The sequence below is a fragment of the Nicotiana tomentosiformis genome, chromosome 5 (genome assembly GCF_000390325.3).
Source record: "Nicotiana tomentosiformis chromosome 5, ASM39032v3, whole genome shotgun sequence".
Taxonomy (NCBI): Eukaryota; Viridiplantae; Streptophyta; class Magnoliopsida; order Solanales; family Solanaceae; genus Nicotiana; species Nicotiana tomentosiformis.
In genome coordinates this window covers 136203087-136228074 of record NC_090816.1, presented here as the reverse complement: position 1 = coordinate 136228074, position 24988 = coordinate 136203087, and the positions used below count along the sequence as shown (strand labels likewise).

The 24988-nt window shown below is 33.9% G+C and overlaps 3 protein-coding genes across 3 annotated transcripts; 1 reads left to right on the top strand and 2 right to left on the bottom strand.

Annotated features, from left to right (window-relative positions):
• Window positions 1-1004: 1004 nt before the first annotated feature.
• LOC104117576 (uncharacterized) lies at window positions 1005-2669 on the top strand. The gene has a single exon (XM_009628643.4). It carries the CDS (start codon window positions 1005-1007, stop codon window positions 2436-2438), a length of 1434 nt encoding a protein of 477 aa, XP_009626938.1. The 3' UTR covers window positions 2439-2669.
• Window positions 2670-2905: 236 nt separating this feature from the next.
• LOC104117577 (EH domain-containing protein 1-like) lies at window positions 2906-8150 on the bottom strand. The gene is made up of 16 exons (XM_009628644.4): window positions 7983-8150; window positions 7806-7885; window positions 6954-7022; window positions 6807-6864; window positions 6226-6281; window positions 6098-6143; window positions 5935-5996; window positions 5354-5473; window positions 5155-5257; window positions 4992-5041; window positions 4649-4777; window positions 4313-4564; window positions 4122-4201; window positions 3794-3920; window positions 3359-3502; window positions 2906-3274 (listed from the first exon to the last, which is right to left on the bottom strand). Exons 1-16 carry the CDS (start codon window positions 8065-8067, stop codon window positions 3089-3091), a joined length of 1647 nt encoding a protein of 548 aa, XP_009626939.1. The 5' UTR covers window positions 8068-8150; the 3' UTR covers window positions 2906-3088.
• A 1903-nt stretch (window positions 8151-10053) lies between these two features.
• On the bottom strand, window positions 10054-12481 carry LOC104117587 (RPM1-interacting protein 4-like). Its single transcript, XM_018778065.3, has 3 exons — window positions 11976-12481; window positions 11048-11236; window positions 10054-10265 (listed from the first exon to the last, which is right to left on the bottom strand). The coding sequence occupies exons 1-3, from the start codon at window positions 12261-12263 to the stop codon at window positions 10245-10247; spliced, it is 498 nt and encodes a 165-aa protein (XP_018633581.3). The 5' UTR covers window positions 12264-12481; the 3' UTR covers window positions 10054-10244.
• Window positions 12482-24988: the final 12507 nt, after the last annotated feature.

The window sequence follows — 24988 nt, the reverse complement described above, 5'->3', positions numbered from 1 at the left end:
AAAAGAGAAGTGGCACGTGTGTAAGCAAAATTTATTTAAGTCCTCAAATTTCTTGCCTACTTTGCTTCTTGTCTTGGAATTCTAATTTTTTTAGGTCTCACATATAATTTGGAAGATTTTTCCAAACGAAAAAACAGAGAAGAAAAAATAAGTAAAGGAGTCTAGTTTGGATCAATGTTGTCTAAGCCCTCGCAAATGATAATTTGCTAGCATAATCTAACTATTTTGGATTCGCGTTAGATGAATTTTTATTTAAATAATAATTAAGACATCTCGTAGAAATGGAAGGGGTTCTACCTGCATATTAAAGAATACACTTATCTCTCAACACTATAAGAGTTTTCAAAGAAATTATGATGGTGTGGGTCACTCCATCAAATGCTAAATTTTTTAAGCCTGTATGTATATACACATTTTCTTAGTTTGATTTGATATAAAATTTAATATTTTTTTTCTATGAAATGTGTGGTCTTAAATAAGTCATAATATTTATATCTCTATAAAACTTTTGAAACTTATGGCATGAAACCTACCATGTCATTTGTGTGACTATAAATACTTCTTATTACGAAAATATTGATATATGTAAATCTTTTCCAAAGAGACTACTTAGAAAATAATGTCAATCTTTCTGAAATGGAGGGAATATATTATATATAAATTATACATATATTATATATTTTTTGGTTATTAGTTTAAATATTATGCTAACAACATATTAGTAGTTAGTCTTGTATTCTAATACTCTCTATTGCTATATATTTTCTTATTATCTTGTTGTTGTTACTGATTTTTTTTTTTCTTGAGCCGGGAGTATATCAGAAACTAATTATCTACTATGAGAGTAAGATTAGAGATTATGGTGCGTTTATATGCTAACAGCATGTGACTTGTATGTCATTTTACACACACACACACACAGTCCTTTGTCGTCCAATCTAAGTAGGCACTCTCTCTTTCCTTATTTCCTTCTTCCTCCATTATTGCTTCCGAAAACCCTAAAAATGGAACATCCCTTCTTCATCAATAGCCCGCCCCCCACAAACCCATCTGAAGCATTAAGGTGGCTATCAATCGCCGAAAAACTCCTCACTAACCGTGACCTAGTCGGCAGCAAATCATTTGCGACCCGTGCCCGTGAATCCGACCCGACATTAGCACACGCTACCGACCAAATACTCGGCATCATTGACACCTTAATCGCCGGCGACAAACGGATTAACAATCACTACTTTGATTATTACTCTATCCTCCAAATCCCTCCTAATCAAACCCAAGATTTCGAATTCATCGCCGATCAGTATCGCCGATCTGCTCTTCTTCTGAACCCTCAGAACAACAATTTTCCGTTTTCAGATCAGGCTTTTCGCCTTGTTGTTGATGCATTTTCAGTTCTTTCTAATCCCCTGAGGAAAAGTATGTATGATAAAGAGCTGGGTTTCTTCGTTAATCTTTACCCAGTTGCTTCTACACCTACCCCTGTGAGTTTTGTGCATCATGGTGGGTATTCTGACATACCTGGTTCGACTGCAGACCAAGTGTTTGTGAATTTGCCTAGTCAAGATCAAGGAAGAGACCCACAAGCTGGATTTTCTATGCCTGTCACATTTCTGAATCGTGAACAAGAATCTGTGACCTCTATGGCAAGCTCGGGTACAGAGCAACAACATCAGCTGCAACAACCTGGAACATTTCTGAGACAACAGACACAACCAGTGAGCTCTGTTTCGTTTTCAAACACAGATGAACAGCCTGTGACATTCTTCAATTTAAACCAACCTCAGCCGGTAACTTCCGAGAGAAGCTTAAATAGAGAAAACACACCATTTGGCAATGGGTTGAGCTCGACCCGAGGGCGAGAGCCGGTGGTTTCTGTTGAGCAGCATGGTAATCAACAGCCCCCTGATAGAAATGAGAATGTGGTAACTTCCGAGAGAAGCTTAAATAGAGAAAACACACCATTTGGCAACGAGTTGAGCTCGACCCGAGGCCGAGAGGCGTTGGTTTCTGTAGAGCAGGATGGTAATCAACAGCACTCCGATAGAAATGAGAATGTGGTGGGGAACAATGAAAACAGGTCTGCTAATATTAGTGATAATGTGAGTAATGTGAAGGAGAAAGAAGGGAATGCATCAGATAATGCATCAAATAAGATACCTAGCTTCTGGACTGCATGCCCTTATTGTTACGTTATGTATGAGTACCCTTTGGATTATGTTGATTGTACATTTTCGTGTCGAAATTGTAAGAGGGCTTTTCAAGCTGTGAGAATTGCGTCCCCTCCACCAATTATTGATGGAAAAGAAGCTTATTTCTGTAGTTGGGGATTTATGCCTTTAGGATTTTCCCTGGAGAATTTTAAGAAAGGTGGAGATAATGCTTCGAGCTGGTCTCCGTTTTCGCCCATGTTTACTTGTCCTGAGCTGGGAGGAATCTGAATAATCATGTTGCTAGAGGAAAGAATGATGATGATGTTGTGTTTGTTGAGATATGGGAGGCCCTTTCTGGACATACTACTCTTAAGGTAAATTCTTGAGAAAGTTCACCAAGAGGAGGAGAAGAAGGAAGAGAGAATCAAGCCCTTCATTTCCAAATTTACCTTTCCATTCTTTTATCTTGATGATACGTTGTAGTAATTTTCTTATGAAGTAAACTTTGTGATTCCCGTACTTGATTTTGCAAACTAATATGTAACTTGATTCTGCTGACTTGATACAATTTGCCTCAAAGAACAACATACCCAATGTATTTTCACGAGTGGGGTCTGGGGAGGGTAGTATATATGCAAACTTCGGCTCGTAAGAAATAGAGAAATTATTTCTGGAAGACCCTCGGGCTCTTTGAAGCAAATTTGCTTCAAAGAAAAAATAAAAAAATAAATAAAGAATGGATGTGACACAGCAAATTTATGCACTGAATGTAACTATCTATTTATCATAAAGAACTGAATGAGGTTCGAATTCGCAGTGCAAAGAATGCACGAAATTGCAGTAAATTTACATCAAGATAAAAGTAGCATTCTGAATCATCATTCATGCAAAACTTTCAACCTCAAAACTTCTTGAAGTGATGCAAACATTAAGGAGCTTTACTCATAAGGATTTCTGAAGTTCTTCAGAAGCTCTGGGATGTCATGACCGAGCATGTCATCCACAGCTTGAATCATTTTAGGCTTCAATTTTTCAAAATCGTTGATGCTGTAATGACTCAAAACTTCCCTAAAATGATCGACACTTGGAAAATCACCAGGTGGTAAACGAAACTCTTTCTGGACCTGTGTCATAATTGTAAATTCAATATAAGCACATATCTGAAATATAAAGAGATCCATTTAGCACAAGTGTGTTCAGAAAGAGACCTTTTCGAACACGTTATCAAGATTCTGAATGAGCTTTTGTTGGGTTTTGGACTTGCCCATCAATGCAGGCATCTCCTTCTTAAGATGGCTAATAATGTAGGAATGGATCTTAGCGGCTCTGGCACGTTTAACAAATTCATTGATCTGAAATAGCACAAAACTTATATGAGAATCCAAAACCATCTGGGTACACAATGTTAAGCAAATTGAAATGCCAATGGACAAGAAGAGGTTGCTCTAGTGGTAAGCACCCTCCACTTCCAACCAAGAGGTTGTGAGTTCGAGTCACCCCAAGAGCAAGGTGGGGAGTTCTTGGAGGGATGGAGCCTAGGGTCTATCGGAAACAGCCTCTCTAGCCCAGGTAGGGGTAAGGTTTGCGTATACACTACCCAATGGACAAGAAGAGGTGATCTTAAGAAAGGGAGGTGTTCTTACTCGACGATCACAAGCCTTCTTTGGAATATCTATCAAGTCATCAAGAAGGTCATCTTGCTCTTTTTCAAAAAGATCTTTTCCAGTAGGACCAACAGCTTCTTCATTAACTGGTTTGTCGTTGAAAGAGCTGCAAAACCAACAGTTGTGAGAACTTACACCATGTGAAGAATGACTATGATTGAAAATGTTGACAAATGTTTAGTCATGCACAAAAGGTGTTAGCTATAAACTTTTCTTCATTTCTTTTACAGTCGACATGCTATCCAATGATCATTTCTAAGCATATAATGTAGCAACTTTAGAGAACTAAAAAAGACCTTTCTCTTACCCTATATAGACTCGCACAACTTCAGGTGTGTTCAGAACCTTTCCAAGAGACCACATCAATGCACCATAAACTCTCATCAGCTGCCATAAAAACAAAAGGCAAAGAAACTTTTAGCATTACGCAAAATCATCTTGTGACGTAAAAAAAGCAAACAAGAAGATAATTATGTATTGATCATCATCATATCTTACTTGTTGCGTATCTACTTGATCTGCCTTGTTTAATACTACACGGATTTTGTCCTCATGACCTTTCAAAGATGATATTACTCGTTTGAATTCATCACTAATATCAAGTTTATGTGGGTCAAACAAGAGGAGTATCATGTCACATTTTGCAGCAAACCATGAGATGACACCAGTAAAATCATAACTTCTCTGTGTCCTTTGCTTCTCTCCCGATAAAACTCCAGGAGTATCCACGAATGAAATATGGTCAAGGAGCTATGAAGGAAAAAAATTAGACTAATTAATAATTATGCTTCTTAATAGTATAGAAGTAAAAGAAATTGCTAGATATTGACTCACAGAATGTGGCATTTGGGAGCACTCAAATTTTGACAAAAATGCTCCACCAAACTTCGTCAAATCAGTGAATGGCAAGTCGTTGTGAACAGCAATGGTGTTGCCAGGAATGCTCCTTTCATCTGGACCAGACTGAGCAAAAAATCACTGTAAGACACTATAATGAAAAGTACAAAACAATCAAATTGCCACAGACATACTGCCATGAAACCTTATTGGAGAGAACAAATTGTAAGGGACTCTTGCTGTTACTATACTTCTATTACTACTACATTTATTATTATGGACCTATATATCTTTAAATAAGGGCATAAAACATATGGAACAATTATAATTCCCTATTTACCGTAACCACAATAAATCTGTCGGTTGTTGGCTCTGGTCCGATGTGTGCACCTATTTCAGTCAAAAGAGTGAAAAGAAAAGGACGAATAGAAGGATAGACATTAGGTAAAAGAATTGGCAGGTATTAAAATATGAGTAGCGAAATTGGACATGTTATTACTAACCTGGATAATTGCTCTTTAGCAAGTGTTTGATAAATGTGGTTTTTCCTGTCGAGTATTGTCCCAAAAGCATGACCATAGGCTTGGCATCAAAATCACTCTCCGTCTATGACAACAGATAAAAATAAGCACAAACAAATGACAAGTTTGACATCTATAAGGTTGTTGAAAAGTACTACTATAAGCTTCTTCATCTACTCACCAGAGCAGGAGATGCAAAATCATTAAAGCGGTAAGTAAGTTCCAGTGGCTTCAACTTTTCATTGTATAGTCTCTTCAAACCATCAGTTACTGATGTAACAGCGGTAAGAGAAGGCTGGATCTGAAGCAAATACGAAAAGAAACTAGCTAAGTCAACATGAAAAATAACCAAATAGCCAATTTGTAGTAAAGACACTATTACTATATTAAGGGACAAGGCTTTGGTAAACTTTTGATTTTCCGAGTTAGCCAAGTTACAAAGAACAGAGATAAATTATAAGATAAATTTGAAAAAATAACACAAAGCTCAATCTAAAGTCAAATAAAAACAACTAGCTCTCATGAGAATGAGAAATCATCATATTTATTCAACTATGCATGTTGTAAACTACAGGCAAAGAACTGCAGATATCAGTTTTCCTGGTCAATCAGCTTACCATGCATAGACATAATTATAGGAAGAAGACTATTAACTGCACAAAACATAGGCCAAGGCTACCTCGGCAGAGAGTGGAAAAGATTGGAGCATATACACACAAGATAGATTTCACATCAACATCCCAAAGAAATCAAAAAACTCACCTTCTTTCTAGATTTTCTGGAAAACAAGTTGATTGGTGGCGGTGGCTGCAGTTGTATAGTTCCTGTATACATTTTCAAGTTGGGCAATTTAGCCAAGACGGCTTCATATTTCTTCTTGTTTGAGTAAAAGCATCATTGGTGTGAAATGATATTTTATACTGACCATTTGTTTCAATCTTTTTCATCGACGAACCATTGGTCTTCTGCGACTTGGAGGCAAAAAGTAAACCATACATTACCAGGCTTATAATTCACAATAAGAAAACAAGATGGAACTGTAGAAGCACTTACGGATAATAAAGCATCCAAACCTTCCATAGATGGAGGACTCAAAAACTCCATATTAGCTACAAAAATAAATAAGAGAAAAGGAAACAAGAACTGAGCCAATCACGACAAACTCACATGTTCTCATCACCGTGACAGATAATTGACTACTGTGTTGAAAAGAATAGATCTAAAACTTGCAAAAACAATTGCTATGCATTATTCTTGCCACTTCCACACTAATGAGTAATGACTTGAGATTTGCGTAATCTTTGTCGCATGAATTGGTAGCAATAGTAAGTACGTTGACTATAAATTTCAGTTTTTGAAATTGAGTAGCCCAATAAGCAGATTGGCAATAAATCCTTTCCAAGTGTATATAATGAATGTCAAAATTCAACTCCTGAAGTTTCTGAAATATCTTTCAGCTATAATGCCCAGAAAATAATAAGATAATGATTTAAGAAATATCTGGATCATACTTATCCTCGCTTAAAACAATGATAGAAAAAATAGAGCTCAAATTCTTGAGCTTATATAACCTTGTGGCTCTGTGAACCTAAATGCTTCTATATGGATTATAAAAACCGATCAAGAAGCATTACCTTTGCTCCTAAGGAGATCAGAGCTGAGCTCACGTCCTTCTTGTGCCAAGGAGATCAACTACAGTAGAAGAAAAAAGGCACTTAGGTTCTACCTGATCGATCTATACAGTATTTATATAAATAAAAAAGGTTAGTGTCAAAAATGACCTGCATTGCAGTGACAAACTCATTGAAACCCAAAAAACCTTGTCGTTTAGTATCTGCAATTGCCCAAACCTTCATAGATACAGCACAACAAAGTTGCAGATTAGTCATTTAATGCTATCACATAAGGCAAATATCTAGGAAGTCACAAACAAGCAACAACACCACTTATGCAGTCAAAATATTGCTTTAAAACAATAAAGAACCTTAATATTCCCTTAAACTCATTGCATACTGAAGGAAATTTATGCTGGAAAATAACAATGTGCATTCCATTTTCATTGGTTGGCACATTTGGCATATCTCAGAAGATAAAGCTAGTAAACATTTTAAAGCAAAAGATGGCACAATAGATGACTCTTACATAATATTTGAAGTAATCAATCACTACTCTCTACATTTAAACTCCAATAACAGATGCAAAGACTATAAGATCTAACAGTGATAGTTAATGGAAACGGATTGCATCTCGATAAACAATCAAATAGAAGACTAGTTCTAACATAAGAAATCACTCCAAAAGACGTACCACCAAAAGCTACAAAATATTCAACCAAACACGGTATAAACCCTATTAATCACACATGACAAACAAATTACTAACGAAAAACAAATAACAAAATTATGAATGAAACACAATGCTGTAAGTTCAAAAATCAACATATATACATATGTCTCTCTATGTTTGTGTGCGCGCTCACGTGTGTATATAGGTAATTCAGATATACTAAAACAGTAAGGCTTGGAAGGTAAAGAAACCGTGTGTTCAAAATAAACAATCATAAATTACATTTTTACCAAAAATAAAACCAAAAAAATGCACAAAATCAGGACAACTGCACATCAGAACACTACCTGCTTGAGTTCAGGCCTAGATAGATTCGACAACGAAAACAACTTAGTAGCATCATTTCCTGTAATACGGCCATCGCCATCTGCGTATAGAAAGACCAAAACATAGCAATAAACCGATGAGATTTCACTGAAAATGTAAACCGAAGAATGCTTGTAAATGAACCAATGAAACTTTACCTGAATCGACGAAGTTGAACCAGTTTTGATAGATCTTCTGATCATCTTTAGAGCACGAAGAAATAGAACTTGATACAATCTCCATTTTTGTGTACGGAGATGAATGATGAAGAGAAGAATGTAGTTTCAGTAATCTGAAATTTGAAAACCCTGAAAGAGGGAATTTATTACGGCATTTTTTTTAACACAGATGCGGGCGCTATATATCTTACGATGTCGTTTAGCAGGTGGGAACAGAGTGCTTTTTTCCCATTTATATGATAGACTAAGTGGGCGTTTGGACATAACAATTGTAAAATTCCCAAAAAAAGTGAAAAACAAATTCTAAGTGAAAATGGTATTTGAAAATTAGAGTTGTGTTTGGACATGAATATTATTTTGGGTTATTTTTGAAGTTTTGTGAGTGATTTGAGTGAAAATTTTGAAAAATAACTTTTTGGAGTTTTTCAAATTTTTGAAAAATTCCAAAATTCATCTTCAAGTGAAAATTTGAAATTTTATGGTCAAACACTGATTTCGAAAAAAGTAAAAAAAAATCGAAAAAAATTAAAAAAAAATTATGTCCAAACGGAAAATTTCATACGCTTCACTCATATTATACACTCCTTCTATTTTATTTTATATGATTTATTTTGATTCGTCATAGAAAAAAAAAAGTTTTTGGTCTTAAATATGTTATAACATTTATATTATTATAAAATTTTTGAAATTTATAATCTTAAACATATCAAGACATTTCTGTATCTATAATTAACTTTTGATAAATTTTAATATTCATCATAACATTTTTATAACTATAAGACTTTTGAAATTTGTAGTCTTAAATATGCCATAATATTTATGTGACCGTAAAACTTATCATTAAATATATCATTCTTTTTAGAATAACTAATAAGGAAATAGTGTTACATAAATTGAAATGGATGAAGTAATATGAAAATAATTTCAAACATATTGATGTCAAATCATCTTTAAGAATATAAATAATAAAAATTATATTTCTTTATCTCTTTTATATTTCTGTAATAATATTTTTGTCGCATCGATATATATCCTCTTCTATGTGGGATAATATAAGAAGGTAAGTGGTATAAAACAAGAAGACAGGTATGCACTAGTTAAGATAGAGAGTTTTTGTAAATTTCATTATATTTTCAATTGTTATTTTCTAATTACCTTAAATTCCCTCCGTATAAATATTTAAATCTAGGTTAATAATTGATGGTGTTGTGTTCAAAATTTAGGATAAGAATTGACTCGAAAAGAATCTTTGAAAAAATGTCTTAGTTATCCCATAATCTCAAATTTTGAAATTCAAATTGCAACAACGGAATGAAGAGACAGCCAAAATCCAAAAGCGTGGCACTAGTGTTCGAATTTACGCGGCAGAATTCGAATTTCGAGATTGAAACGGATTTTATTTTAGTGCGATTTTTTCATATGCCTTTTAGATTTTTTAAATTGTAGTATTGCTTATATAATTTTCAAATATATAAATTTTATTTCAAAAATTTTAAAAATTTTATGTCCTAATTCACGATTAAATTTAAAAGTTTAATTCTCGAAATTCGAGCTTAGCCACATAAATTGAAATAAGCTATGAGTCTTTTAATTTCTTTTTTGGCTATTATATGGGGTTCCCACATGATTGACTAGATCATTTAGAACTTTCGTTTCTCTTTTAATTTCATATTAACTCGTGAAACTTTATTGATCGAAATAATGGCCTTTATTTTATTGTTTTCCATTAAATCCATTCGTATCATGTAGTTATAAATACATGTCCTTCATTTTATTATTTTTAGTATTTCTATGATTTGGCCTTTTTTTCCCTTTCAAGAGAAAATGTCTTTTGTGTTTGTGTGAGTTAACGATTTTAGTTTTAAATTTTTTCATTTATAGAAAAAAAACATATGTCAAACGGCCTTAAAATTACCACCAAATACTCATAAATTATATAGTGAAATATAAAAACTCAGTCAATATGACTTTCATCAATTCGATAACACTTGGTTGTATAGTTTATCTGCAATGAGTTTAAGTTATATGATCCATCAATAACTCAATATATTAATGTCTCAAATTATCAGTAGAAAATAATATGCATATACCATCTTCTGATCAACAAACATGCATTAATAAAATTTGAGTGAAATGTAAACAATATTTTTTTCACAAGAAACATTAACACAAATCCTTCAACTTTCGCTTACGCAATAGAGTGAGGAATAGGAGCAAAATAAACACTAGACTTGAGAATGTTCAAAAGAGGCAGCAAAACATCTGCAAAATAGTAGAAAATAGGATAATCAGACAACCAAATAATATGTAGGAATGCCTAAAGAATGAGTGTGAAGCCATTTTAACAATAGGTAAAGTTACTAAATTTATATAATTTCTTATTTCACTTTTGTCAATGGAACACATGCATCTTAATGATTCAATTGGAATTGAAATAATAATACATCATGCGGAAGCTAATAAATAAACTTTGAATGACGATAAAACAGTCAACAAAGAGAACCTGCCTTCGCAACTGCGAAGACACCAAGCCCAGTCCCTTTATCGCAAATGCGGTCCTGTGACCGCAAATGCGAGATCTGCAACTGGACACCAGCTGTTGGGCATCAGCAGTTGCAAACCCATCTGTAACACACTCAAAACTCACTCGAGCTCCTCGGGTTCCAAACCGAACATGCACACGAGTGTAATAACATCCTACAAACTTGCTCGCTACCTCAAATCATCAAAATAACATCAAATAACAAGAATCGATCATCGAAACTCAAAAACTTCAACTTTAAAACTCATTTTCACAAATTCTCACATGACGCGCCGAAATGCGCTCACATCATCCCAGACCCCAAACAAACTTGCGTACAAGTCCAAAAATATCATACAAGATCTTGATTTAAGCGAGCGGATGTGGAGTACCACTGCATCCACTACTATATATAGCTCAGAGTTGAGGACAATTATCGTCTATTTTCCAAATAGATCTGCTCTTTTTTTTAAAATCTCGATCGAAGCATATTAGTGTTCACATTTGCAAGAATGAGACATACCTTTGATTTAGCATTTCTTTTATGTGAGGAAGGCATGTTTGGTTGTGGCTGCACAATAGGGAACTTAGCAGCTGCTATTTGCTTTTCCTCTTTAACTTTGTTGAAAATTACTGTAAATCCTTCTCCAGATTTGGGATCTTTCTCATCCCATGCTCCAAATTTTGGTACTGATGCTGATGAATAATAAGACTGTCATATGGAGGAAGTGGTTCAATTAGAGCATATAATTTAATTCACAATACGACTAGGAATTTAAGCCTGAATTCACTTATAAAATAGCAAAAATGATGCAGAGGTTTATTGCATCATCATTTATTTTGATTAAATACAATCTAAGAGATAAAACTAGGATTAAATTCAAAAGAGAAGAACCCCTCTTATTGAAGTAGGATTTAGTCATGAACTACCTCCACTTTTAAATAGTGACATGGTGTAAACATTAAGTGCGAGTAAGTTTTTACCCTAAAAATAACAGCTCATTTTGGCAGCAAAGCATGAAATACAACAAGTTTGGGCTCTCAAAGCATCATATCTTGTTGATTCTCCTTTTCCACTGCCTCGAGCTCTTGCTTTTTTTCAGGGTGAATACGCGTGCACCCTAAGCTTTGCTCATTTTAACCATCAATCTCATACGTATCACTATGATATATTAATCACTTCATCAACTTACTTGCTAAGTATTCTTGCATGTTCTTACAAAGTTGTTACTACATTTTATACTAATAATAACACTAGACAAAGTGTTAATTCAAAGATATCGTATGATCCTCACCCCCAAAATGATGATTCTAAAGCTCTAACCAAACATTTAAAGAGACTATTGTCACTACATAAAAATTATTGCACGTTCAAAGCAGAGTATATCATTCAGTGTTTTCTAAAGAGACAATAAATTGAAATTTAGACAATCAAAGAGAGAAGAACTTACAAGATCATCAGATGGATTTCTACTATTTTTCAGTCTATTTGGACTAGGTGGAACGAATATATTGCCACGATCATTCTTATTCTTCTTAGCATCAGATGTTCTGCGATGGACAGTTGGTTGGTTAACTGAACTTACAAGATCATCAGAAGGATTTCTGCGATGACCATAATTGTACTGAGGCGTTTCGACTAAAGGAGTATTCACATGAGAAACATTAATACTAGCATCTTCATATCCTCTATATGCAAAAGCCTCTGGATTCTCCTCTGGATCATTTGGATTTATCATCTTACCGCCTTTTCCTTTGCGCGCATTCTCAAAATACGTTGTGTATGGCACATTGTCACCATCCCAGTTTCCGAACTTAGGAACATGTGATCCCTGCTGCAACGAGTATACAACGACGCTTCAATATTAAGCAGGTTGATGTCGGCTGTATGGATCATCACTAATCATGCCGCTCCACTTAAGTTCTCTATATTTTCTACTGGAATATAAATCATTGATATGACTAAAAGACTCATCGAAAATATAGGACTTATAACTTATTTGGATGGTTGTTATGTATCATTTCATAATGTATTGTATTATATTATATTGTTTTGATGTATATATTGTTTGGATATATTTTATTGTTTGTCGTCGTTTCAGGATGTTATGCACCCACAATATGAAGAATAAACTTGCAATGTTATAAGGAAAAGTAAGGTACGAGATAATATTATTATATAAAAAAGTATGGTAAAAGATAAAATAAAATTATTTAATAATAAAAAAGGGCAAGATGAGAGGGGAAAGAAGAGGTAACGACGCGACAACATCAAATCGGTCGTTCTATAAAGTGACACTTTTCGTCGTTAACACGACTAATATTTAATCCTAAGCTTTTGGTCCCTGAGAAACAACTTTGAATTTGTTCTTTAATCACATAGTATCTTAATCTACAAAATAAGAAGATTCCTAAGATTTTTAACATCCAAAATCAACAGCACCTTTGCCTTGTAAAATTGACAGAACTATATATTTGATTGTAAAGGCAAACAATGCACTTCATTTGTTTTCACAAATGAGTAATTAGGTTCATACAAATAAACTACTAAATTTAGGTGTTTTTTTCCCCTTAATAATAAAGCCATAATCAAGAATAACAAGCTAATTAAGTGCAAAAGTTAGAAACTGAAGAGAAAATATTACTTACAGCCATTAATGATATTGGAACTCTTCTTCCTGTTATTGATTTCTTCCATTGAACAATGACTAATTAAGAAAACTTAAGATTTGAAGTGGGACCAATTTAAATGTATTTTCTTTAATTTATCTGAGATCCCAATGAAATTTGGACCTGCTAGGCAACTAGAGAAATTGTTTAGTTGGTTACAACTATTTGTTTCCATTGAAATAAAACCAAACAACATTTCCTAGCGAAAGCAAAATGCTAGTGATTTCTTTTCAGCTGGTCACGTCTCGTTAGATAGTATTACTTATAGTATGTTGGTTCAAGCAGCAAAAATCAGTTTATTTTGAGATAATATATTTTTTCAAAAGTATTTTTGGTGAGAAAATAGTTTGTGTTTGATTAATTAATTTAAAAAATATTTTTGAGCAGTAATTAATGTTTGGTCAAGCTTTTAAAAATTGCTTCTAAGTGTATTTTTCTCAAAAGTGCTTTTGAAGAGAAGCTACTTTTTTCTATTCTTCAAAACTGCTTAGGTTTAAAAATAATTTTTTTCTTCCAAAAGCTTGGCCAAACACTTCAACTTTGAAAAAAAAGTATTTTTTTTGGAAAAAAAAGTACTTTTAGGATTAGAGAAGCTTATAAGCCAAACATGCTATTAATATTTGTGTTGGTAACAGGTATCACGTGAAATTAATTGAAGTACGCGCAAACTAATCCGAACGATTATTAAAAAAACCAACAACGACTTTAAAATTGTCTTTTTCTTTACATGGAGGAAAGCCAGATGATCTTTAAACGAAAGCAAAATGATTTAACTGGTTTTTGTTGACTCATCTTTTGGAGTGTTTGTTGTTGGTTAGAGCTATTTGTTTCCATTGAAATAAAACCAAACAACCTTGAGTCCAATATTAGACTTGCCAGATATCTTTAACAAAATTAAGCGAAATGATTCAAAAGTTTATATGAAAACACCAATTTTTATATCACATTATTTTTTCAATACCAGTAACCAAAACTAGACTTTTTCAAATTGTCTCAATCGTCTAATTTATCGGATGTCCCCTTTGTTTGGGACTAAGACGTAATATTATTGTCTGGTTTAATTTTAGTATGTGTTCGGTTCTATTGATCTTGCCATGGTTTGTAATGCAAAGTTGGTGACTTTTAATTTCAAATAATAGCAAAGTTTGCTTCTTGATTAAAAAATCATCCTTTAATCTTGATTCTGATAATAAAATCGATGGGGCTGTTTATCGTTCGACTAAATTCGGGATTACGAAGGGAGGTCTTGGCGTAACTGGTAAAAGTCAGGGGTTCGAGCCGTGGAAACAGTCTCTTGCAAAAATGCAAGGTAAGGTTGCGTATAATAAACCCTTGTGGTCCGGCCCTTCCCCGGACCCCGCGCATAGCGGGAGTTTACTGCACCGGACAGCCCTTTTTAAAGTCGGGATTATGAAAAAATTAAACAAGTAATTTGCTAAATGCGATAAATAATCAAACCAAATACTGGTTGAATTTTATCGATTTCGGTTCAAAATGGTTCTTTTTTCTTTAATTTTTTTTAAATCGAAGGAATATTTTAATGAAACTAGATCGTCTCCTCTTGATCTATGGGATAGTTTCTTCATTATAATGTTTAGCAAACTTTTATCGACATCCACGTTTATAGTAAATCACCAACATTTGGTAAATCCTTTTTTGGAAAAGGTTCAAATGATATTATTTGCTTTCACAATCAATTATTTCACAAAAATAGTACATAGAATCAGAAAAAAGAATGTGCGTAACTCATTTTCCAGCTCTTCTCAATCCATAATTTTGTGTATTTTTTATGTATTCGTTTTGGACATAAGAATTGTAAAATTCCAAAAAAAGTGGAAAAAAATTTCAAGTGAAAATGATATTTGAAAATTAGAGTTGTGTTTGGACATGAATATTATTTTGGGTTGTTTTTGAAGTTTTGTGAGTGATTTTTGTGAAAATTTTGAAAAATAGCTTTTTAGAATTTTTCAAATTTTTGAAATTTTTTAAAATTCATCTTCAAGTGAAAATAGAAAATTTTATGGCCAAACACTAATTTCGAAAAAAATAAATTTTTTTGGAAAAAAAAGTGAATTTCTTTTTATGTCCAAACGGGCTCTTGTCTTGCTAAACTAGAGGAAAGATTTCTAGAGGCGTTTGAATATGAATTGGTTGATTTTAAAAAAATATATATTGAAATTAAATTGAAAATGAAATAGAAATAATTACATAATGCTAAAACGGTGTAACTATATTATATATAAAAAAACAGAAAGGAAATTTACGAAAAAGTGATCTAAATTGAGCATAATGGAATAAATTCTAGTTAACTAAGATAAACATAGCTTAATACATCAGGTGAGTGCACATATAGCCATTCTCAGGGATGCTATATAGAGATAAGTCAGTACTTATTTTGTCCTGAAATATTAGATTAAAAATCTCAATTTCGGGACAACTCAGGACATTTTTGTCCTGAGAAAATGAACTGAAAAATTAAAATTCAGGACGTACTGACTAATTCCTAAATAGCAGCCTTTTAGAGTGGCTACCTGGTGTTATTTCTACGTCAAAAGATTGTATTTGGCCTTTAGATAACTTTTGTTAAGTAAAAGATAAAAATAACAAAATGCAATTAAAATGGTTCTTTGACTATAATTAATGAAGTTTTCCTTTATCTTTTTCAGGTAAGGAAGAATAATGAAGGTAAAAAAAAAGAGTTAAAAGTTCATTTATTAAAAGTAATTTAAAGAAAATATGGATAATAGCATCACTCAAAAAGGATCGTAAATATAAGGCCAAATAGGTGTACGACCCCTTAAACTTGGTTCCAGTTTTCATTTTGACACCTTAACTTAGCTCTTTTCCTATCGAACACTTTAACTGTACTTTGGACTATACCATTTAAACACAATGCATGACGGGGCTGTAAAAACTTAAGCGCGTGTTTTTAAACGCTTCCCACGTGGAATAACATACCAATAATAGTTTGACACGTGTTTATTTATCTAGACTGGATAAAAAACTCTGTTTTTACCTTACCCGTATACCTCGCCTCACTTAATCGATCTTCCACCCAAAATCCCCTTTCTTTAGCCTAATAAACCCTAATAAACTACATTGAGACCGATTTCCGGTGGAATCTTCATCGATTTTGAGTTAGATTCAACTGTCCGTCAACTATTTGGCCATTATATTACTAATACGGGTAATCATTTGCTTCGTTTGACTGTGGTGGTGAGTGGAGTTGGTCGTAACTGGAGCTGGTCGTGACTGGAGTTGGTCGTGACTGAAGTTTCGAGGGTTTAGACATGTCTGCAGACGAATATATTCTTGTCGATTTTCACCATGGTGGACATATTGTCAAGGATCCTGTCCCGAGATATGTAGAAGAGAGGGGTGAGGATGGTCACATGATAGACAAGGACCACATTTCTCTTTTTGAGCTCTTGTCCTACACAAAAGATATGGGTTATGCTGAGGTAGAGGGTTTTTATTTAATTAATCCTAAATCTAATGACTTTGTCTTGATTGAAAATGATGAACAACTGTATAATATAGTTTGTCACCTTAATCATCTTGATCATTTAGATTTGTATATTAAGCATGTAGTTAATGAGCCTGTGTTGCTTGATGAGACTGTCCCATGTGGCCTTTTATGTGGGCCAGAAGTTGTTGAGCCTGGGTGCAGAAGGATTATACAGAAGGATTATAGGATTTGATGGTTGTTTTCTAAAGGGAATCTACAAGGGTGAGTTACTTGTTGCAGTTGGTAGAAATGGGGACAATCAAATATTTTCTATTGCATGGGTTGTAGTTGATCAAGAGACAAAACACTCCTGGAGCTGGTTCATCACATATTTGATTGCAGATTTACAGTTGGGAGATGGTGTTGGCTTAACTGTTATGTCAGATATGCAAAAGGTAAAGTTACAATCAACTTTTAATTTTTCTTTTTCCTGCTTTATATATACTGTCCACTAATAGTTATTACTATTTTTTGTAGGGACTAGTACCAACTATAGGGGAATTACTACCAATGGCAGAACACAACAAATGAGTACATCAAATTAGCTGGGACATTCAAGGATACATCTGCAACTAACATAGACATTGGATTTAAGCCCCCCGGATTGAAGTTTAAAGGAAGAAATGCAGTGACAAGGTCACAACTTCAGCAAATGAGTGCAACAAGAAAAAAAGGTTCTTCAAGTCAAACAAGTTCAGATGCATCTACACTGTGAAGCAGACCAATTTTTATTTATGTTATCTAAGATGTCACTATCAGTTTTTTGTTTGGGCAGTTATGCTCTATTAGAGTTTACTAGTTTGGGCAGTTATATGTTTGAAAAAATAATGCTCTATTTTTTATAATTTGTAGACTAAAATAATGCTCTATTTTTTAGCTTGGATGTAATGCTAGTCCATCACATTATGCAATGGAATGTTTAGGCAGTTATGTTTTCAATTCATGAATATGAATTTGCATTTCATTCATAACACATTATGGAAGTGCAACTGAACTTAAATTTGCATTAAAAATTGGTCATTTCCATTTCATTCATAACAAGATAGTGTACATTAACAAAATGCCAAATTCCTAGTACCTACTTCAAACATACTATATTTTTCTTGAACTAATAGCAGCAACTACAACACTATTAGCATCAACATATTATAAAAATACTACATTGTTCTTCAAACCACCAGCATCACCAAAGCCAAATCCATAGAAACAGCACCACCACCACAACAAATAACCACTTCAACCGCGCAACTGTTTTCTCAGTTCTTTCGACTCTCTTCAACAGACCCCGTATAACCCTCTTAGCTTGGTCAGGCATTTCATCATCATGCCATCTGAAATATTTGCAGCCACCTCGACCCTACAAAATTCAAAAAGAAATGCAGCCAAAAAAAAAAATTAAAAACAGATTTCTTTATTAAGAAATTCAAAGGTCTAACAAAAATAATACGATCGACTTACCAATTTAAAACCATAAAATCGGCGACCTGGGTTTGCAGATGACCATGATATAGTCAGTGGCGCATTAAATCCACAGTGGCAAATTGTCCCGACCCAAAAATTCCACCACAAGCGTCGTGATGGCACTTAGTCTCTAAGACTAAGTAAGCCGATTATAATCATAAATCAAGCCATTTTTTTTTATAAAAATATAATTTAATACAGTGTCGAAACTAAAAGTGGAAATAATTTTAAAAATCTCCCAAGACTGGTAGTACTGAGTCACGAACTCTAACTGAATACATAAAATGATTGCAAGGATCGAATACTCAATACTGTTTAAATAATAAATAACAGTACAATAAAATGGAAAGACTCCAAGGAACTACGACGACCAAGCAGCTCTACCTTGAATCGTTGCGATCCCACTCTAACTCTATCCGAGTTCGATATCTCCAATACCTGGCTCTGCACAAAAATGTGCAGAAGTGTAGTATGAGTACACCACCGTCGGTACCCAGTAAGTATCAAGACTAACCTCAGTGGAGTAGAGACGATGTACAGTCAAAACACTCACTAATCTAATAACTTGTGCAATATGATATACAAAATAATAAAAAATAAATAGCAGTGATAGCAACACAAATCAACTAGTGATTTAAACAACAAGGCAACAGGAATACCATAAATATTACTCAAAGGAATAATAAACACAAGTACAACCAATTAATCAAGTCCTTTCAATATACATCTTTTATCTATAAGTTTTTCAATTAAAGTCTATAGAATATAATCCTTTTCAATAAATATATTTTGAATATACTTCCTTCAAATAAATATCCTTCCATTATAATTCTTTCAAATAAATATCTTTCGAATATAATTCTTTCAAGTAAATATCTTTCAAATATACTCTTTCAAGTAATTATCTTTCTAATATAATTCTTTCAAATAAATATCTTTCTAATATAATTCTTTCAAGTAAATATCCTTCAAATATAATTCTTTCAAGTAAATATCTTTCAAATATACTTCTTTCAAATAAAAGTCACCTTGTGACACCTCATTTAACTTTCCTGGCATGAGAAATATATTCAACGTATCACATCAAATGGCACGGCAATACCTTCATGCACTTGTCTCATTCTCACCCAATACATATATGTAGATCAATTCAATAGGCACGGTAACACCCTTCGTGCATTTATATCTTTCTCACCGTGCATACATATAACAGTACCAACTAGGTGGGAGAAATGTCAATAACAATAAAAGAAATAAAGTGGAGGCACACAGGAAGAAATAACGACTACAAGTCACATAGAAAATAAAGGTGCACAATAACATCTCAAGATAAAGGCATGAATGTATACATAACAAAACGATATCACAATATAATGTATGTCTCTCATCCTTGCCTGCACGGAAACACCCTTCGTGCCATGAATATATGATAATATAAAAATAATTGCACGACATCACCCTTCGTATTTTTAATCTCATCCTCACCTGATAATATAAATGAAATAGCACGGCATCACCCTTCGTGCTTTACACTCTCAAATGGCATGACATCACCCTTCGTGCTTTACACTCTCAAATGATACGACATCACACTTCGTGCTTTACATTCTCAAATGGCACGGCATCACCCTTCGTGCATTACACTCTTCCTTACCAAGCACATGTATATCATTAACAAGCAAGGTAGGAAGCATAAATAACATCAAGGAGAGTGTTTAAACCACAACACAATACAACAATTCATATCACAATTTGCCACTGACCAAAATCAAATTTCAAATATGTAGCAGAATCAATAAATTCTTCAACAAATAGCCCAAGGCTCCACAAAACGTATATAAAACCTCAAAACAATCAACAGAGGTGAAAATTATTCAGTATAGGGCAACACCTTCATCAATCCAAATTTTTGATAATTATATTAACTCCTTAATTTAAACTTATTTAATAAATATTTGCAGATAAGGATTCCATCATTAATTTAATTCCAAGAAAAATATCAAATCAACAAACATACGTAATTCACATAAAATCCAAATGACAATAACACCAAGTTATTATATAAAATACAAATTTGACAAATAAGGAATGAGGCGTGATAATTCAAGGATTTACTAATGCCAACAATTATCTAATTTAATACATAAGAATGCCTAAAACTTTAAACCAATAAAATTTGCACATATAAGCCTTAGTACATACTCGTCACCTTGCGTACACGGCTTTCAAATCACACAATTTTCACATAAGACTCAATGCCTAAGGGGTAATTTTCCCACTCGAGGTTAGGCAAGATACTTACCTTATTGAAGTTATGCCGATGTTCCAAAATCGTCTTCTTGCTTGAATTGACCTCCTGACAACTCAAATCTATCCAAATTAATTGTACCACTTCATTAAAATTCATCGAAAATAATTTCGGATAATAAAATAACAACTTAAAATTTTATTCTAAAAAGTAAGTGCGGGGCCCGCCCCTCGGAACCCGACAAAATATTTACGAAATTCGAACACCTATTCCGATACGAGTTCAACCATACCAAAATTATCAAATTCTGATGACGGATCTCCCTTCAAATCTTAAATTAAATCTAGAGGATTTCTACCATTTTCAACCCAATTCACTAATTTAGTGATAAAAACAACACTAGATTCATGTAATTTAACCAAAATCAAGTTAGGAATTCTTACCCCAATATTTTTCTTGAAAAACTCTTGAAAACTCGCTTCACCCGAGCTTCCTTGGTCCAAAAATGGAAGAATGAGATGAATTTGGACTTTATTCTGCTGCCTAGGGATTTGTTTTTCGCGTTCGCGATGAACAAATTCTACAACTACCATTTTCAAACTCTTCTTAGACAGCCTCTAGTATAATGGTCATAATTTTTTGTACAAAACTCCAAATTACAAATAGTTTAACTTTATGGAACCTAGAATCAAAGAGCTATAACTTTCATTTGTTACTCATTTCCTCATTCTTTATAGATTGCGAGATATAAGTTTCCAAAGTCAGCCATGTGCAGCAGAGATTTCCAAACTCTTCCCAGATAGCCTGTAGAATATCCACCATAACCTTTGGTACACAACTCCAAATGACAAATGGTTTACCTTTCTGAAAACTAGACACAAAGGGATTCAACTTTCATTTTTGGATCATCTCCAAATTCATTATAGATTGCGAGATATGAGCCTTCAAAGTCAGACTATTGCAACAGAGATTTTCTTCTTCGCGAACGCGAAGAACAAAATCCCAGAAGTCAAATCCTTCTCCGCGAACGCGAAGAACAACACTAGATATCAGCAAATCAGCATCCAAAGTAGCCCAAAATGATCTGAAACACACCCGAGATCCTCGGGACCTCAACCAAACATACCAAAGCGTCCCATAACATCATACGAACTTAGTCGAACCTTCAAATCGCCTTTAACAACACCAAAAACATGAATTACACACGGATTCAAGCCTAATGAACTTAGAAATTTTCGTATTCCACAAATTACGTCGAAACCTCCCAAACCACGTCCGAATGACCTCAAATTTTGCACACAAGTCAGAAATGGCACAACGAAGCTATTCCAATTTCCAGAATCGGATTCTGACCATGATATCAAAAAGTCAACCCCCGGTCAAACTTTTCAAAAATTTATCTTTCGCCATTTCAAGCCTAATTCCACTACAGACCTCCAAATAATTTTTCGGACACGCTCCTAAGTCCATAATCGCCATACGAAGTTATTGACATCATCAAAATTCCATTCCGGAGCAGTTTGCTCAAAACTCAACTCTCTGATCCGCTCTTTACATTTAATCTTCTAAATTAGGATTGTTCTTTTAATTTAATTCTGAATATTTAGTAATTCAACTCGACCACACCCGCGGATCATAATACATATTGCGAAACTGCTTGAGACCTTAAGTAAATGAACGAGGTATTAATTCTTAAAACGACAAGTCGGGTCGTTACACAAATTTCCATTCCATTGCGAGAAGTTGTTGATTATTGTGACATGGAACTGATAAACGAGAAAGATGAGGAAGAAATCAGATCAAGATTCAAGCTTGGGCATCTAAACTTCAGTAGAAGGGGAAAATGGCGAATTTGTAAGGTGTGAGCACCTGTTTTTGCCTCACATATGAAGTTATTCCTAAAAAATAATCCAAAAATAATTTCAATTGTTTTATGAACTTTAGAAGTTTTTCTTTATTTGTTTTATATTTATTCGCATTGTTTATGCATGTTAGGAATATCGTAAATCATAAAAATCATAAAAATATTCAAATCTTAATTTCATAGCATTTTAGTTTTTAAATTGCATTTTTAGGATTTAATTACATTGTTACATGCATTATTTAAATATCTAAAAACCAAAAAATACATTCTTAGGCTAGTTAATTAATTAGGTCATTAGTCAATTAGTGAGTAAAATATATATAATAGTTTAGCCACACAAATTGGTTTAGTCAAGCCCGTCCCTTTAGAAACCCAATTTCCATGACCCGCCTGACCCAACCGGATCCCCCTCTCTTTAAAATACCCATTTTACCAAAAACCTAAAAAAAAAAAGAGAACGAACCCCCTCTCTTTAAGACACCCATAACAGACCCTTCCCCTGATTGTTTTTGACGCCCAACCCTTAGCAGCGGCGCACCCTCCCCACATAAAAGAAAAATCCCAGCAGTTCTGAAGAAAAGGACTACTATCTCACCCTCACCATCTTCAACATAGAATCAGATCCCCCCTCCCCACATCTTAAAAAAGCAAGAGTCAGCAACGTTGCTGCATATTTTTGTGATTCTCAAGCTGTTCCTGGAATTAAAATCAAAGTTGTGAGTTGTCGCTGCGTATGTTTCTGGGATTCTCGAGCTGTGGGATATAAGAAGTTGTTGATTGTTGATGTCCCTGTGTGCTGAGTGTTCTTCTTCTTCTCTTTGCCTTTATTTGGCATTGTTTCTCTATTTTATCTTGCATTTAAGGTACACACAAAAGCTTGCAATTACATTGATCTATAAAGTTGATTTGTTGATTTATGCCAGAATATGTCGAATAGATTCTATCGAGCTCGAAAATTTATTGTTCTTATGCATCTGAAGACTGCTTTCTTGGTTCGGTTTGTATGTTTATAAATTGATCGAAAACTATATGAATCTGGGTTGTTTACAGAATGGTTATATAGAATTAGCACATCTCTGTACACTTAGTCATAATTCGAAATTTTCAATTGCTAGTTCATATATAACTTCAAAGTCTAAATATAAGCTATGGAATTGGAATTGTTGCAAAATATTTGATTTCCGTATGTACCAGTTACGGCAAGTTTGACTGCAGAACTTTGAAGTTACAGAGTCAAATGGGCTTAAGGTTAATTGGCCCTGCCATCCCAGTGAATACGTGTTCACCAAATGGTTCACAATGTAATATGATTTCAATTGTGGTGCTTCTTCAATAAATTCAATGTCATAATGTATTTAGTGATCCTATCCAAAAGATCAAACAGGCCAATTCAATTGTTGTTGTTTTTATTTTTTGTTGATTTCTCATACTAAAATATTTGTTGTGATAGTGTCATCAATCTTTGTATGGTAACACAACGTAGGATAAATGAATCTGCACTCATTTCATAAACCTTATCCATACTTCTTGATGTCCTCACATGCAATCTCAAAGTAGGAAGAGCAATTTTGAACATCCTAACTTGCTTTAGGCGCGATTAATAAATCATTGTGGCTATGGGTACGGTTCCCGTGGCATGGTCACGATACATAATCCCAATTCGAGTGTGCGTTTCACGTGACTCGACCATAACTTCAAATAATAATAAAAATAAACATGTTATAAATTGCGGGTGCGTTTCACGTGGCGCGGTTTGCAATGTGTACCAAAATGACAAGTGTACGACATCGTGACTTATTTTAGAAATAATTCCATACATACTAAAAGCGGTTTAAAAGGTTAAAAATACACAATAGGTTTTAAAAATGTATTAAATCATATAATTAGGCAAATTAATAATAGTTGAGCGACCGTGCTAAAACCACGGAACTCGAGAGTGCCTCACACCTTCTCCCGGGTTAACATAATTCCTTACCCGATCTTCTGTGTTCGCAGACCATAAATAGAGTCAAATTTCCTCGATTTGGGATTTAAAATAAACCGGTGACTTGTGACACCATAACTTATTCCAAGTGGCGACTCTGAATAAATAAATAATCTCATTTCGAACAATGTCACTTAAATTGAAAAAACTCTCTTATCCCCCTTCGGAAAAAAGGAGGTGTGACACAAGGGAAGAAAACGAAAGAGGAGTTAGGGCATTCTTGAGAGAAAAAATGAAAAAATCGGGTATTTTAAAGTAGGTCTAACGGGTGGGTTTTATTTTTACCGTTGGAATATCCACCTAAGCAAGTATTAATAACATTCACGCGCTTATCATGTGTGGACATAATTCTCCTTTGGTCGGACATACGTTGTGTTTAAATGGTATACACCAAAATAGAATTAAAGTGTTCAATAGGAAAAGCGCTAAATTAAGGTGTCAAAATGGAAATTGGAACCAAGTTTAAGGGGCCGTATATATATTTGCCCTAAATATAAATATCTAAGACTATTGATTTATCACTGCTTTGTTTATTAATATTCATGATGTCCGGATCAGCTTGCGCGTAGCTCAACTAATTTCACATAGTACTTATTATCTCCTATCAATAAGATATCGAATAATTAAATTCACAAAGGATTAGACAGATAAGAAAAAAACATTTAATGTTTTTTGCATCCACTAAGATTAGACTCATCACTACCTCAACTATATAATGTAGCAACAACC